At 36.4% G+C, this 14,811-nt stretch overlaps 1 protein-coding gene across 1 annotated transcript in view; it reads left to right on the forward strand.

Annotated features, from left to right (window-relative positions):
* LOC110092503 (ankyrin repeat-containing protein At2g01680) overlaps positions 1-8,426 on the forward strand; it is a 14,393-nt gene extending 5,967 nt beyond the window's left edge. Inside the window, exon 3 of the mRNA XM_020817077.2 lies at positions 7,166-8,426. Coding sequence (XP_020672736.1) covers positions 7,166-8,035 — 870 coding nt within the window. The 3' untranslated portion in view covers positions 8,036-8,426. The remainder of the gene's footprint in view (positions 1-7,165) is intronic.
* Positions 8,427-14,811: the final 6,385 nt, after the last annotated feature.

Genomic DNA, 14,811 nt, shown 5'->3' on the forward strand with positions numbered 1-14,811 from the left:
ATTACATTAGCATTCTCATGCCCAGACAAAATCTTAAGATCTAAAATCTTATTATCAAAAATATTTTTGTTAATATTCTTTAAATGCCCCCATCTAATCCTAGAAAATCGTTTTACTTTATATTTTATTATATGCCCCTTTATCTTAAAGTCCAAAACTAATAATCGATGTTGGGTACATAAATTTTCACTCGGAATAACTTTACAATCCTTGCAATCTAATCGATTTAATTTTCTAATAAGAAAATAGTCAACCTGGGTTGTACTATATCCATTTTTATAAATGATGAGATGCTCATTCATTTTTCTTAAATAAAGTATTAGCAATTGGAAAATCATAAGCTAAAAAAAAAAAAAAAAAAAAGGAAAATCATAAGCTAAACAAAAATCCAATATGGTCTTGCCACCTTCATTCGTCCTTGATGTGGGAACCCTTGCCTATTTAACACTGCACCCGGGCGCCGGTGTAGCGGCCCTTGCACACTTGTCACTGTATTCAGGCCATACAGCGCGTCGCTTCTAGGGGACGCCCTAGCATTAACACAATTTTTTAAAGGATTCATGTCATTATTGTTCGACAAGTTTTACGCTGGCTGTCGACTACCTAACGCAACCCTCCACTTTTCTCATCCAGGACTTGGGACCTGGCATCGTATTATTTTTCCTAAAATAATACGATGACATTTATTAATTTCACAAGCTCATAATAAATTTTTTTGCATATTTTTATTCATAAAAAAGAGGAAACATACATTACAGGTTTTTGAAAGAGGGATGCATTAGCATATAATGATATTCTCATATAGCTTCTTTATTGAATGTGATAATGAAAGAACATTGCAATGGTTTCCATTTTCAAGAAGATATAGGACATATTTTTCTCTAGCTTGTCCGAATTTCTTCCCTGTAGTGACGTCCTGAAAACATAATGATTAGCAAAAAAAGTTATCTTGTAGGTTAGTGATTTTATGGATATATAGAAGATTTACTGCTAGATGAGAAAAATGAAGTACATTACTGGGGGTAAGTGTGGAAGAAACATGTAGTACATTACTTTTAATTTTTTATTGTTGGGGCATGATTTGTAGGTTTGGAAAAGGTTGGTTGTGTGGTCAAATGCCTTCTAAATCTAGGAGCCTGAGTGTTAGGAGAATTATTTAAGGTACTAAAAATAGAAGGATTAGAAGTCATACCATTTTGAGCTATAGTATAATTTAGAAGATTTTTTTCAAAGAGTTGATGAAGTTTTTGAGTTTATCAATTTACTTTGGGTTAAACCTTTCTAATTGCACAAGAAAAACTTGCCCTTTTTTGGCGATCTTCTTTATTTCTACCATGATATTGAGGATTTTGTTGAGTTCTCAGTATTTTTTTTTCTTATGTCATTTCTTTTTTTTGTAGTTCCACCATTATTGCCTTTACAATAAGGCTATTATCTTCTTTAGGGGAAGAGTTTGTAGTAAGTCACTTACCTTGTAGTTCAATGGCTATCATGTAGATGTTTCAAAGATTAAAGTGTTGCAGTACTGTCATTCTTTCTTCTTCAGCTTGTATGAGAGAGAAAACCTCATTTAGTGATGGTAGGTTTTCTTTGCTTAAAATTTGAACACAAATTTGGTCAAAGTCATTATTGAGTTCAGTAAAGAACTTAAACACTTTTTCTCTTTCTATAATCTTCTTAAAAGTTATCGCTTCATCACATCATGCATCTTGAGATCTTGGTAGTGGTCCATTTCAAGCCAATAAATTTGTTTTGTATTAAAGTATTTAATAATAGAAAGATTATCTTGCTTGGTTTCTAAGATCTTAATTTTAATCTTATAACCGAGAGCAACATCCTGTACTTTTCAGTATTTTTGTTTGATGATATCTCAAAATTTTTTTGTGGTAAACAGGAACATAAATGGCCCACTAATTTTAGGCATGCTATTTCATCATCATATTATGATCATGAAATAAGCTTCATGTCAAATTACAAACTTTGGGTCCTTCATCTTCGGAGGAGGATCCCTAGGGTTGTAGATCTTGCACTTTTCATTTAGAAAGATTTTCACAACTTGAGATCACTTAAGATAGTTTCTTCTATTCAAGTGATATAAGACTTGTACTTCTTGAAGTACTCCCTTAGTTTGATCTGTAACCATTTATGATTGTAACCATAATTTGTCTCTGATACCGTGTAGAAAAATAGAAATATAAAATTATTTAGGATTTTATTGTTTGATTATGTACAAAGAATGGAAGTATATATAAACTTTTCCAAAAAGTTTAATAATAAAAATAAATCAAAGCTAATTATGAAATAAGAAAAAAAGTTCTCAAGAGGGGTCGTCGACTAGAGAAAGGAGTGACACACGGATTGCAATTTAAAAGTTATAAAAGTATCAATCTAATAGTTATAATCATTAATTCGTGTGCTCAAGCATTCTTATCACGATTGGTTAACTTATGGGTCTCATGATCTTTCAACACTTGGCATCCTCTAAGTTAATTATTATTTTTTATATAACATGGTGTCACAAAGAGGGAGGTAAATGATATAAAACCAACAAATCTTAATCAGTATTCTCAATTGTGTGAAATCACTTAAGTAAAAAGAAGTTAAACTCTTAAACAACTAGGCTCTTTTTGGTGTAATGATTGGAATTTGAATTTCATTTAAGAAACTCTGGAGTTAAGCGTGCTCATTTTGGAGAAATCATGGTATGGGTAATCTCCTAGGAAGTTATATCAACATGACAAAATCTTGAGGCCCTTGAACGATATCTTGATAGTTAAGAGTTTTGGCTGTTACAAATTATCACACAAATATTCCTTTAATCTTTGGCAATTATAGGCTTCGAAAATTTGAGCTTTTGGGGCGTTGGCCTGTCCGCCTTATATTCAGGGAGAGTTTTAAAGGATTACATTATGGGAAACAATTTTGGAAGGAAAATTAAATAGAGATAAAACACCACCAAGAGATTTCACCCTCTTAGCGAGGGCTTTAAGATCTGAGTTTTGGTTTCCTATGGGTGCAAGCCCTTATAATTAATTATCCCTCCCGATAATGAGAGAACACTTTCAATTAAGGCTAGTCGTTAAATAGATACTTAGTATCCAACATATAGTGGCAGCAGATTTAGATATTTAAAATTAAAAAATTTATCACATGTCACTTAAAGTGGATGATGGGGGGAATGATGATGAACCCGATCAAGATCACATGGTTTCGTCGTCCTGGGTCATTATGGTCCCTGATCCACTTAGTCAAAGGAGATAGTCGACACAAACCGAAGGATCATTATCAGCACTCATGAGTTACTTCGTATAAGGTACCTTATTGACTTGGGGTGAATATTTGCCTAAAGGATGAATTTGAGTTAATCTTAGCTAACAAAGGGAATTATGCCCTATTGATTATATCTAATAATCTATTACTCAATAGTAACTAATCATTGAGGAAAATACGTGCATTTAGTCATAATCGTAGGATAATGGAGTCGTTCAACTAAGCTACTGGGTCAGAGAACCATGGTCATTATCATTTATAAAAAAATTAAAAAAAATGGTCATTATCGTTTATCACGTGGAGCCATCCTGGCCAAGCCACGAATTCTTTGTGGAACCATCTGGCCAAACCATTAATTAGAGGACCAGTCATAATTATTCATTGCGTCTAGCCTTTTAGTCAAGCTATGAGTTTTGTGGAGTCATTTGACCAAGTCACCGGTTAAAGGACAAATACCACGTCCTTATTTACATGAAATTATTTGAGAATGGATTTGATTGGTATTCTCGACTGGATGTTTGCTCTTTGTGAGCTAGAATTATTCTTGAGTTCATTGCCCTCGTCAAATGGTTGTAGATGGTGGATGAGTTTTGTTTTAAGTTTAAATGGTTAATTTTAATTTTAAATATCAAAATATTTAATAAATATTGAGCTTAAGGATTTTGATGAAATTTGAAAATTAATCCCTCTATTGAGATTTATGTTCAACACGGTCATCATCATGGCAATGTTGTCATCGTGGTGTTGTTGTACTTATTTGAAAATATTTGTATTTATAGGAATGTAAAGTCATTTAAAAGAATAAAGTTCCCTTTGATTGAGATTAGCTTTCAATACGACCATCATCAAGGTGTCGTTGTAGTCATTTGAAAATGTTTGTACTTATAAGAATTTGGAGGCATTAAAAAGGGTAGAGTTACCTTCGGTTGAGATTAACTTTAACATGACCATCATCGGGGAGTTAAATAATTAGTTATTTGAACATTATCAACTTTGTTCGCTCGCTAACAGAGGATTTGGTTCAACAATCGATGATTATGCGATTAGTAAAACCCATAGTTTATATTTTATGATGAGTTTCATTTAGAGAGCCTTTGAAGGCCTAATGTGGACTTTAAAACCAAATATCTCGATAGATTTGTGATTAGGTGTTCATTTGTTAATTCAAGTCATGTCAACTCCAGTCCTTTCAAGTAGAAGGATGAAACTTAAACATTTGATCCGCGCAACATTCTTAGGCCTCAGGTTTAGGAGCTCAATACAGCTCCTAGGAGCTCAATACAGCGATAGGAGCACATGCGAGTGTTTAATTTGAAAATAGAATTTTATATTTGTAAGCATTTAATTCCCGTGCAACATTTTTAGACATTAGCGTTTGCAAACTTAACATGTTTGTCGAAGTACATGCGGGGAATAAAAATCTTCTTTAAAATTAACATGTATGTTTTTCAATATTATGGCATGCTTCTCAAGGCGATAACACTCTTCTCAGGTTAATCGCTTGCTTCCTATGGTCGTTGCATGCTTTTAGAGGCGCCAGCTTGCTTCTTAATGCATTACATTTAAGTTTAGGGAATATATTTTAATGCATGAGGGAGGATTTTAAAAATATTTAAATTTATCATCTGTGTAAGTGATTGTCATTGGAATGTGCATATGATTTCATTTAAAGTTCAAGAAACGCTTTATGTCCATTTATATAAGTGTTGCAGATCCGGTGGTGTAAAAGTGAGTTAAGTTTTAGCTATTGTATAGAGAAAAAATGTTGTTTAGTTCATTTTTTGTCTCCTCTAAATTATCATATCATTCAACATAGCTTGTAGATGTTTGTTCAATCAACACTATGAGATTGTGTTCGTTTCTTGTAAATGAGCTATATTATTTGCTACGAATCCCCTATTATCATCTGTAGGCTAGTTGTTCTATGCACTACGAATTTCCCGCTCCTGTTCATAGGTGAATTGTAGTGTGCATTAAAGTTCATTTGTTGTTCGTAGGCAAGTTACTATGGGCACTACAAATTCCCTGCTTTTGCTCACTGGAGAATTGTGGTGTTCATTACATGTCCATTGATATTGCTCATAAGCCAGTAATATTCATTGTCATTTCCATGTTATTACTTGTAGGCAAGAATTAGAAATATATTGGTAAGAATTTAAAAGTTCTCTCTTCCCCTTGATTGTGGAAGATGAGATCACAAAATATGGAACACAAATTTGATCTCATATGAACATAGTGAAGAATACTAGAGATGCATTGAAGGGTGATGATGGTCAAGCGCTAAGGGTCTAACTATGGTTGTTGAGTGATGACTAACAGATGACAGGAGTTAGGAAACGACGGTTTCTAATGATGATTGTTAGCATTGAACTTTGGATGGAGCTTTAGAGTAATTCAAATATTCAAATGCTCTATAATTTCAAGTCAAGGTTTAAGCTCTCATTCATGTGAATAATGAGTCTATCTGCCTGTAATTTTTCAAGTTGTTTAACCTGCAAAGTAGTTCCATAATTACATGGTTAAAAAGACAACCAAGAGAAACACCAAGCAAGCGAGTTCATGTTCATAACTTTTTCAACTTTTTTTTTTTATCTAGCATATAGATGTGACAACCAAAGGTTGTTCCAACCATAATATATATTGAAAATATACTTGGGGCTCATTCGTTTACTAGATGTTAGAAAAACTTGTTAAATTCACATTTGGTTAAATATAGTTAGCAACCAACAAATCTTCTTAACTCTCAATTGTATTTATTTCATTTGTACTCGAAAAATTAGTGAAAAAGAAAGCGTCATTTTCTAAATCATAATTTCTATCCAGAAGAAACCAAATTAGATGGTTTGGGTGGTGCAGAAGAGGATAGAAAATGTGCTAATAAGATTGTTGACAGAAAATGCTGAAGGATTAGGTAGAAAAGTAAAAAGCAGGCAATCGGTTATTCGGTTACACAATTGCTTAAATAAAAGCACGGATTGGTTATGATAAAACTAAGAGCATGATTCAGATGGTACCGAGTCTCTAAATTGTCTTCAAATCACTGTAAAAAGCTCTTTATCTATGTCATTTTCTTTACTTCGTTTTGTCTTGCTCTTGAAAGGATAGAAAGACTGTGTGGGTGCCTTTGCCTGGAGAGATTATTATTAGGTGCGGTGTCCGGACCGTCCGGAGACGAAACTGGATGCGCCACGTCACCCGGATGCACCGGGCCCCGGGTGACGTGGCACGTCCGGATTCGCCTCCGAACAAATCCGGACGCCGCACGTAATAATTTTCCCTTTGCCTGTCCTTAGAGGTGCTGACATGAATTTGTTTAATTTTGAAGCTATTTGGTGAATGCTTTACTGATTTGTGTTAATAATAACATTTCCCGTAAATTTTGGACTCACAACCTTGCTAGTAACTTTGACCCTGGAAACATTTGGAAAGGAGAAATGCTGCTAGTTTGAGAAAAATCATAATGAATTAGGATTCTAGCGCTATAATGAAACCCTGACAAATGAAAACCAGAAGAATTTTTTTTTTCTGAAATATTTTGTATGCGCTTTGATTTGCTTCCTATGAATTGCAGTTTATAACAGCTTTGGTAGAGTTCTAAACATCTCAGATTCTCAGGATATATTCTTTTATCCCTGTCCCAAACAGGTTAGAAAGAAGGTTGTCAGTTTGATCGGACAGCCAAGCAGGCCCAGCTGGGAGTCTCATCTGTATTTTTTGTGTTATTAATGCCGATGTCTCTTCTTCTTTCATCCATTTATATAGAACACAAAAGTCTTTATCTCTAAAAATTTAACCTAAAAAATTTCTGAAATGACTTGTTTATCGTGTTATAGACATATAGTAGTATCTTTAGAAGTTCTTACTTATGAATAACCTCATGATTCTGGTCTCTCAGATGGTGCAACTTCTGCTGAGCTATGCATCCATGGAAGTCAATGCCGTCAACAATCAGAACGAAGCGTCATTAGACTTGGCAGAGAAGATCCCATACGGTGAATCCCAGCTGGACATAATGGAAAGCCTAACAGAAGCTGGTGCCAAGAATGCCAGAAACATTGGCCGGATTGACGAGGCATCAGAGCTCCGGCGAACTGTGAGTGATATAAAGCACGATGTGCAGAACCAGCTCATCCAAAACGCTAAGACCAACCGTCGTGTTTCCGGCATCGCTAAGGAGCTCAAAAAACTCCACAGAGAAGCAGTTCAGAACACCATCAACTCTGTAACTCTTGTTGCCACCCTTGTCGCCTCCATTGCTTTCGTCGCCATTTTCAACCTTCCAGGCCAGTATCTCCAGGATGGCGCAGAAGTAGGCAAGGCTTATATAGCTGGTAAAACTGGATTTCGTGTGTTCTGTCTCTTGAATGCCACTGCCCTCTTCCTTTCCTTGGCCGTTGTTGTGGTTCAGATCACTTTGGTTGCTTGGGAGACGGACGCTCAGAAACAGGTGGTTCAGGTTGTGAATAAGGTCATGTGGGCTGCTTGTCTGAGCACCGGCGGATCATTTCTATCGATAGCTTTTGTGGTGGTGGGGGCGTCGTCGTGGATGGCGGTGACGGTTACCTTGATCGGAGGGCCGATAATGATCGGTACTCTGGTGATGATGAGCTACCTCGTCCTCCGGCAGCGGTTCAAGATCGGCGAAGATTCTCAAAGACGGATCCGCAGAGGAAGCGGAAGCAAGTCCTTCTCGTGGTCTCATCACTCTGCATATTCTGATCCAGATGCTTTATCTGATCATGAAAAGAAGATCTATGCTCTGTGAGTCCCCTCATTGCTTAACTGTATATAATGTACCACGGGAGTCTTGTCTTCTTCTTCTTGTTTGTTTTTTAATGGTTTGGTGATTGTGAATTGGACTTTTAGAGATGGCCTCAAATTTGAGGGATTATTTCGTGCGGAGTCCGGGCATAGAGAATCATTTGATTTTGTGACTATTAATAGTAAAAGCACAGTGATAAACAGAAATTGTGCTTTTACTGTTCACAGTCACAAAATTGAACGGTTCTCTGTATTTGAACTCTACACGTAATAATCTCTCATATTCAGCCAATTCTCAATCACATAAGGATTACATGGAGAGAGAGAGAGAGAGAGTTTGTGTGCCAAGCCTTGTTGATATATATAGATACTACGGCTATAGGCCAATAAGTGTACTTTGATGAAAATTTGATAGCTCCTTGATGATCGGTTTATATGCATGATTGAACAAATTTTAATAAAATTTTAAAAGTTGATATATAAATAAATGAGCTAAAATACTAAATCACTTGTTTATTTATGTTTGTGTAATGCAAACAAATAATTTATTAAGAGCACAATAAAATGTATTATTTTATTTGATGTTTTATTCAATTTTATTGTATCATTTTTTTTTTAAATGTGTATGCTTTAAATCATGAATATTATTATACTCGATAAAGGCCTAAACTTGACTTGACTCGTTTGCACTCCTAATCGTGTACATGAAGCGCAGAAAATGGAAGAAATCAAGTAGTGGAAGTCATGATTGCATAAAGAGAAAACAAAGCCTTAGGGTGAAGTTAAATGTCCTTTCAACTCATGATTGAATACAGAGAAAATACGCTTAGAAGTCACTTTTTGACTCACTTTTTGAGCTGAAATACAAATTAAAAAAAAGGTAATTAATTTGTATATGATATAGGAAAACTTATGCAACTATACTTGTCAAATGATATAAAAATAAACTAAGTATGACTTCATAGGTCCATCATTCATGGTTATCAAATTATTAGATACCACTTAGTTCCAAATATAGTTAGCCTAACCTAGCCCCAAAATATTCTATCAAAAACTATGATTGCTGATATGTCATCAAAAAATTATCTTGATCGGGCACAAATCTCGATGCAAAACCAAGCTAGAAACTTCAAAAAATAAATCCAGGATCACCTGAACTCTGATTTAGCAAACTAACAGTCAAATTGAGCGTCTCAGAAATATGAACCCAACGACACCAAATTCAACTCAATCCGAGCCCAAATGAGTCCAAATCAAGGACCCGAAGCGCCGTTGAAAAGTTCATACCACAATTTGAGTTGCTAAATGGTCTCCGATTTTAACGAGCTTATAGTCGAATAGAACGGCTCGACGAGACGAATCCAACGAGCCTAAGATCGCCGAATTCCGACATCAGTAAGATCTTCAAATGTCTGACGAATGATGCACTATCAAGGGATTCAATATCAGCCGTCCATTTGATCACTCCCTATTTGCCCATGATCTCACACCTATTTACAAGTTGTGCCACTCCAGAAAATCTATAAATAGAGCCCTCATTTCTCATGAGAGGGGATCGATGCATGAAGAAGGAGAAGAAGAAGGAGGAGAAGAAGAAGAGAAGAATAGAAGGGAAGAGACTCCTCCTCGACCACCACTGGAGTTCCGCCCGAACTCCAAATGACGTCGGAGTTTTGCCCGACTTCCATGGGACGCGAGAATTCTGCCCAAGTTCCATAGGATGCGGAAATTCTTCCCAATTAATGACAGAGTTCCCTCCTGACGCCGAAACTCCGTCCAAGTGATGCCGGAGTTCTCCTCGGCCACCAACAAAAGTCGAACTTCTACCTGATGTCGGACCTTCACTCGTCGCCAAGTTTCTACCCGACGCCGCACTTCTACCAGTTATCGGACTTTTGCTGGACGTATATCCGAAGATGGATTTCTTTCCATTGTTGGGCTTGTACCTGACGCCGTCCTTCTGACCTTCGTCGTCAGACAATAGTTCTTCCGACCTCCGTCGCCAGCCGCCTACGGTCCTCCTGACTTACGTCGCCCGCCGACTACAGTCTTTCCGACCTTAGTCGCCAGCCGACTACGGTCCTTTTGACTTATATCGCCCACCGACTACAGTCTTTCCGACCTCCATCGCCAGCCGATTATGGTCCTCCTGACTTACGTCACCCACCGACTACAGTTTTTCCGAACTCCTTCGTCCGTCGACTACGATTCTCCTGACTTATGTCGCCCGCCGACTACAGTCTTTCCGACCTCCGTCGCCCACCGACTGCGGTCCTTCTGACTTACATCGTCCACCGACTACAGTCCTTCCGACCTCTGTCTCCAGCCAAGCGTCCGCAGACTACAGCCTTTCTGACCTCCGTCACCAGACTAGGGTCCTCCCGACCAAACGAACACGTAGATAGTGATTCTTTGTATTCACATCATGTAATGCACTCTATAAAATGTACATCAAGCTAAGGCCTTCTCCCAAGGAAGGGCCTCATTTGTAATCAACTGCAATACTAGTGGATTCATTCGAACTGGGCTAGGCCCCGTGATTTTTCCCCCTTTTTAGGGGTTTTCCACGTAAAAATCTTGGTGTCTCTGATGAATGCTACATACTCTCTTATCTGTGTGCATGTCAGATTTTCATACAACACTAAGACGCTAAATTTTATATTTCTCTACCGCCGCCAATACTCCTGGACGCAACAGTTTGACGCCGTCTGTGGGAATGTGGTTCCGACTGGGGGGCAATTTTGACTCCAACCATGGTCAAATAGATCCTCCAATAGTTTCATCAAGATGATATTTCAGAAAAATTCAAGCAAATGCAAGGGTACTTCCAATCAATTGCAAGCTTTATACAGTCCATTGCTGGACTCCTACTCCTTGGGCAAGGTCTTAATATCGACCTCAAAAAGGCAGTAACGGTCTAAAGATAGACCATTCTCTAACTTTGATTTGGGATACACGGGGCCATCAAAAAAAGAATGTACGTACGAACATGTCGCCAAAAATCTAGCTCATTCAAATCCAACGTAGCCATCTTAAAGGTAAGCATGTCTGAGCATGTGCCTGTCCCATCCTGAACTTTGAAGATTCACGTGGGTTGAATGGATCATGATACACGACATCTCGCTCAGGGTGCTACCCTAGTAGATTGTCACAACAATCCGACTAAATAACCCATCATCTATCGGGCCCGACAATACTGTTACCAATCAATGCCGGCCCATCAATATGTAGACGTAATATTAGAGCAACATCTTATAAAGTAATACTCATCTCACCTTCAAGTAAGTGAAATGAGTTTATCTATGGTGACCAGCACTTAGCCAAAGCTGTAAGAAGATTGTGATCCATCCTAATATATTGCAGTTGACTAACACAGTCTAATCCTAAGATCCGAAGGCCTTCCATAAACCTTGGACAATTTATTAACCACTCATGAACCATAAGAAGATGCGAGACAGCTTTCAAAAATATTCTCTATATGTCACGAAGATTTAAGGACATTAGTAACATTAAATGAGTGAACGATCATCATAATACTTTAAATATAATCACACCTCATCCGGATGGGCTACTCTGTGTGACTCACGTAGTAAGGCAATATTGGATGTAGATTCATCAACACATGTTGCTACTCATCATCACCCTGTGCTACAGCTTTTCTAGCTTGATGTTTTCAACGAGCAGGTTGACTTTCTGCCATAATACCTGAAATTTGGCATAAAAAATTGTTAGTTTCTAAAAAAAATATAACAAATAAATCATTAAAAGCAACATTAATTATAATAGTCATTGCATGACATATGAATTTCATAAATAGAAGAAAGCAATTAACATAAATATGATGTTGTTACTTTATCTATGGCTTTCTTTTACAAATTTTATAAATTAATAAAAAAAGAACCAAAAGGCAAAATCAATAATAATATCATATAAATCAATTAAATCATTGAGTAGAAAACACATTTTTTTCAAATATTGATAATTTTTAAATTAGAAGTTTTGTTAATCAATTTGGGGATAAAGAGGGATATATATATGGTTAAGAATGATATGATGAAGAGAGCCTATATGATTGTAGTGAATATTAAATAGCTTTAGGTTAGACATTTTATACAAATTTAAGTACTCTTATTATTAATAACACAATTTAATGCAAGGATTAGCATTTCATACTCTACAATAGTCTTTTGTGTGATGAAATTATGCTTACTAATTGAAATGTATATATTTATTTCATAATATGAACATTTTGATAATAATGTAAGAGAGACTGATCAACAAATTCTTCAACATGTTCATCAATATGGAGGTACATGTAGTTTTGACCAATTATACTTGTATGATAATGTGCAGTGTAATAAAGAGAAGGATTACAACAACAACAAGTATAAAGTAACATTTAACCAACACACTCTTGTTCATATTACTACTGGAGAACAGACAAATACAAAATAACTTGGACTACATTACAAAGTTTTTTTTTTTCCAACTCCAAACATAAATGAAATAACAAAGTAATATAAACTAACTTTCACACCCGCACACACAACTCATACGCAGATAACTTGGACTACATTATAATATTTCAGATCAATACTTTCACGAATGCTTTGCACGGTGTGTTGGACATGTTGTTATATTATGTCCAATTTTATGACAATAACTGCATATCCTGTTACTTTGATGTCTTGGTTCATCCATTGTATTTCTATATCGAGTAATATTGGGACTACCGGATCTTCTTCTAAAATTTGGAGGGCTCAATGGCTACAAACCAGCAGCAGGATCATGAGTGGCCCAGCATTCCTTATTTGGTATTGTGTGAAATTCTTCTGAGTAAATCATCTTAATGTTATTCATTGTGTAATACTCTGAAATATTATCAAGATGACTTATCTTGATTGATACAGTTGAACTTCTTATATGGGCACATGGCATGTAATAAATAACAGGTCTTTCATAACTACATAAACGGTTAGCACCCGGTGTAACATCCACATGGTCTGATATTGAAAACATATCAAAAACCTAAAACTCGCGCATATTAATCCGTGTAGGCTATGGTATTCTTCTAGCATCATTTTCAAGTTTTCATAATTTAGCCTGGACTCATGGAGAGAAATTGTTAATACTCTGATGTTCTTTAGTATTAATAAGCTTGAGTCGACGAACAAATATTTGAACAACATTATAATATATGACAATAATGAGAGCTTGCATCGGTAACTCACGTACTCTCTTTAATATGTCATTAAAGGCTTCCAATGCGTTAGTTGTCATTATTCTGTATTAGAATCCACCATCAAATATCAAGGTCCACTTGAAAACATCACTTTCAACTAATTATTGATGAAGTTCAGGCTTTATTCTTATTATATCTAACATGGTCCGATTGAATATTTCTATATCATCGATATTACTAGCTGTGTACATCTTCTGGCATAGAAACTCCACATCAGATACTCCCATTTGTCGAATAGCTTTCTGAAAGTTTTTATGTAAGTGTCTAAGACAGTGGAAGTGTGCTATCCATGGGAATATGTCCCTACATCAACGCACCAACCCAACATGCTGAGGACGGGTCATTATTTGCATTGAGCCCAACAACTATGAGTAATATTCCCATATACTTACCCAATAGAAAAAGTCCCATCTAGGCTAAGGATGAGCCAGTGGAACCTTCAAACAGTGATAGATGGCCCAAAAGCCTAAAATAATCTTTGAAATCTATATGAACTAGATGATTGGATTTTGTACAAAATTTTGGGCATACCTTGAACAATATCTTTCATGAACAAATTCAATTATCGATAAGAGTCTTCCCAACTACCAAATATTATTTTAATAGCATTCTGATGTGCATCCCATGCTTTCATGTATGAAATTTTAATGTTGAACTTTGCCTCAACTCTTCCAATTATTTCTCTAGGTTTAATATCCATTTATTTCCTTATAGTTGGAATAATAAAGAAGCTAATGAAATGTGAATTGCATTGCCTGTGACCTGCTTTAAGAATAGGGTTAGTGTACATATGTAGACCTTTTATCGGTACCTATCTTTCATACCCCACCCAATTGCTTGCTTAGGCTAGTATGCAAACGCCAAGGACACTTTACTAGCACATTATCATGTTGTAAATAAGCAACTGTACATTTTTGTTTGTTTGAAGCCATAACGATAAATTGAACATTATTTATAATTGACCAACTATACAAGGCAAATTATAGTTCAAATTTTCTATGGAAATACATATGCTCTACCAATTCATTTAGAATAATAAATTCATCATCTGTAATGCTAAAATATTACTACTATCAGGTGCAACCTCTGCATTCCACTGACGTGTACTCTTGGGAATCTCAGCATATTTAGTATTAGATGTCATACCCTCTTATGTATTTATTGTATTTGTAGTCCTTATATAGTAGTCAGGTGTTGACCTCGATTTTGCCCAAACTTCTGGTCAAAGAGGTTGACTTGGTCAAATTGACCAAGTCAGACCCCAAGACTCTCTTCAATAGGTTCAGTGAGTCAGACTGAGTCTGTTGAGCCCTGTCCTAGGTCCTGGGTCAACCTGGTTGACCAGGTCAACCAGGGTTGACCCAAATGGACCTAAACCCTTCCATTCAATTTAAAATCCAATTCAGATATCCTCGGGCTCATTTCTCTCATCCACTGGGCTCAGTAGGTCAGACCCAGTCCACTGGATCCAGACTAGTGTCCTGGGTCAACCTAGTTGACCAAGTCAACATGGTTTGACCACTTAGCCCCTCTGGGCA

This window comes from Dendrobium catenatum, unplaced genomic scaffold (assembly GCF_001605985.2).
Source record: "Dendrobium catenatum unplaced genomic scaffold, ASM160598v2 fragScaff_scaffold_9, whole genome shotgun sequence".
NCBI classification, from domain to species: domain Eukaryota; kingdom Viridiplantae; phylum Streptophyta; class Magnoliopsida; order Asparagales; family Orchidaceae; genus Dendrobium; species Dendrobium catenatum.